The following is a 1,865-nucleotide window of genomic DNA, read 5'->3' on the forward strand; positions in this document are numbered from 1 at the left end:
CCTACAGAAAAGCGTGACGATTATCAATCTGATCATTCTAAACCTTCTTTAATCACGAACCTCGGATCATTTATTGTCATTGACAAACCAAACAAACAAACTTTGCATCATTTTTTAGCAGTACATTGCTTTAGAAATCGTCATGAAATGTTGTTTTCACTGTTATTTTGTGCTGTGCCGTTCTTGCCATTGACCAATCAGAATAGAGTGGGAGATGACTCAAAGCCCACTGGGCTCAGGAATGTTAAATAAAGTGTGTTGGTAAGTGTATTTACAGGGACGATTTATTGGCATTGAAAAACTTTCACCTTTCAAATAAAGAAGCAACGTGGAATACACAAGATTCTTGATCTGACACAAAGAAGATAAGGTTTTAAAATAAACTGTTTAATTTCATGTTGATCACACATTTACAAAGATGACGAGTGTTGCAGAATCAGACAACCCAGCCAATATTAGGAAAAAAGCTATAAATGAAATGTATTCCTTCTAAATTTCTACCTTGAAACAATGAAAGGAGATTTTTGAAGCAGTTATGTGTATTGTGTTTCACACACTTCTGTTACATCCACACTCACTCAGATACTTCAGCTTGCCCAGATTGGCCAGGTAGAGCAGGGGCATGGTTGTGCTCCCGAGCATGGTGGGGACTAAACTAGGCAGTATCACATTACACCACTTCTCCTGTCTGTCTAAGGGTATTATGGTTGAGAGAAAATACACAACCAGTGGAGGGAGGTAGGACACTAGGGTCATGAGAAAGCTGTTGATGATGATCTGCTGAGCTCTCTGTTTCTGTGGGTGGACGTCATTCCTTCCAGACGGATCCGGCTTTCGCAGAGCACGGAGGATGGCAAGGTTACAGAAGGCGATGATGGAGATTGCTAGAAGCCGTAGGATCCCCCAGACAGTAAACTGGTGGACTTGGAGTCCAGACTCCTGAAACAAGAGGCTAAAAGCCACCGTCAGAATCCAGACGGATGCACAGACGACTGTCCTGTACCTGGAGCGCTTCAGCTTCATGTAGACAATGGGGTAAACCACAGCCATGTAGCAGTCTGCACACATGCAGGCCATAAACAGGGGTCGTCCATTTAAGCTTAACCCGTCCAGGCAGAGGAGGATTTCCCAAAGCAGGTTGTCCCGCCAGAAAAAGAAATTCATCAAGGAAGGGCATTTGAACATGTTGTAGATCAGGTCTATGATGGTGAGGTTGAGCATGTAGAGGTCGTTGGACAAGCCGCTGCGCTGCCGCTGAATGAGCACCCACAGAAGCCACACGCTGGCAGGAATACCCACACATGCACAGGGTGCAATGAGGGTACCTACAACCAAAGAGCTCACAAACTGTTTGCAGTATCTGTCGAAGACATCAGTGTCATTCACAATGCTGGTGGAATTTGAGAAGCTATCTGTGTCCATGACAAAATCTATAGACGTTTTTGGAATAAAATATAAAATAAGAAGATATGAAATATGACCAAATTACAATGATGTCAAATAGATACATAAAAGATACATAAATGTATGTTCAGTTATAGATGAAGATTTGTCCATCATTCATCAGCATTATACATATAAACAATAATAAAGTCGATTGTAATTATTAACATTAATATACTGTTATGAATAAATATCCAATCCAGACCATTCTCATTTGTAGTTCCACGTTGGTGGAACGAACTGCCTAGTACTACCAGAGCAGGGGCGTCCCTCTCTACCTTCAAGAAGCTTTTGAAGACCCAACTCTTCAGAGAGCACCTCCCTTCCTAACTGGCACCTGACCAGCGCTTAACTTGCACTTCAGCAGTTACATTCCTGCACTTCTTTTTCCTTGTTTCTAGGTCGTTGTTTTCTAATTCTCA

The 1,865-nt window shown here is 42.1% G+C and overlaps 1 protein-coding gene across 1 annotated transcript; it reads right to left on the minus strand.

Annotated features, from left to right (window-relative positions):
- Positions 1 to 549: 549 nt before the first annotated feature.
- On the minus strand, positions 550 to 1,422 carry LOC105904726 (lysophosphatidic acid receptor 6-like). Its single transcript, XM_031560684.1, has one exon. The coding sequence runs from the start codon at positions 1,420 to 1,422 to the stop codon at positions 550 to 552; it is 873 nt and encodes a 290-aa protein (XP_031416544.1).
- Between the last annotated feature and the right edge of the window lie 443 nt (positions 1,423 to 1,865).

This window comes from Clupea harengus, chromosome 23 (genome assembly GCF_900700415.2).
Source record: "Clupea harengus chromosome 23, Ch_v2.0.2, whole genome shotgun sequence".
In the NCBI taxonomy this organism is placed as follows: Eukaryota; Metazoa; Chordata; class Actinopteri; order Clupeiformes; family Clupeidae; genus Clupea; species Clupea harengus.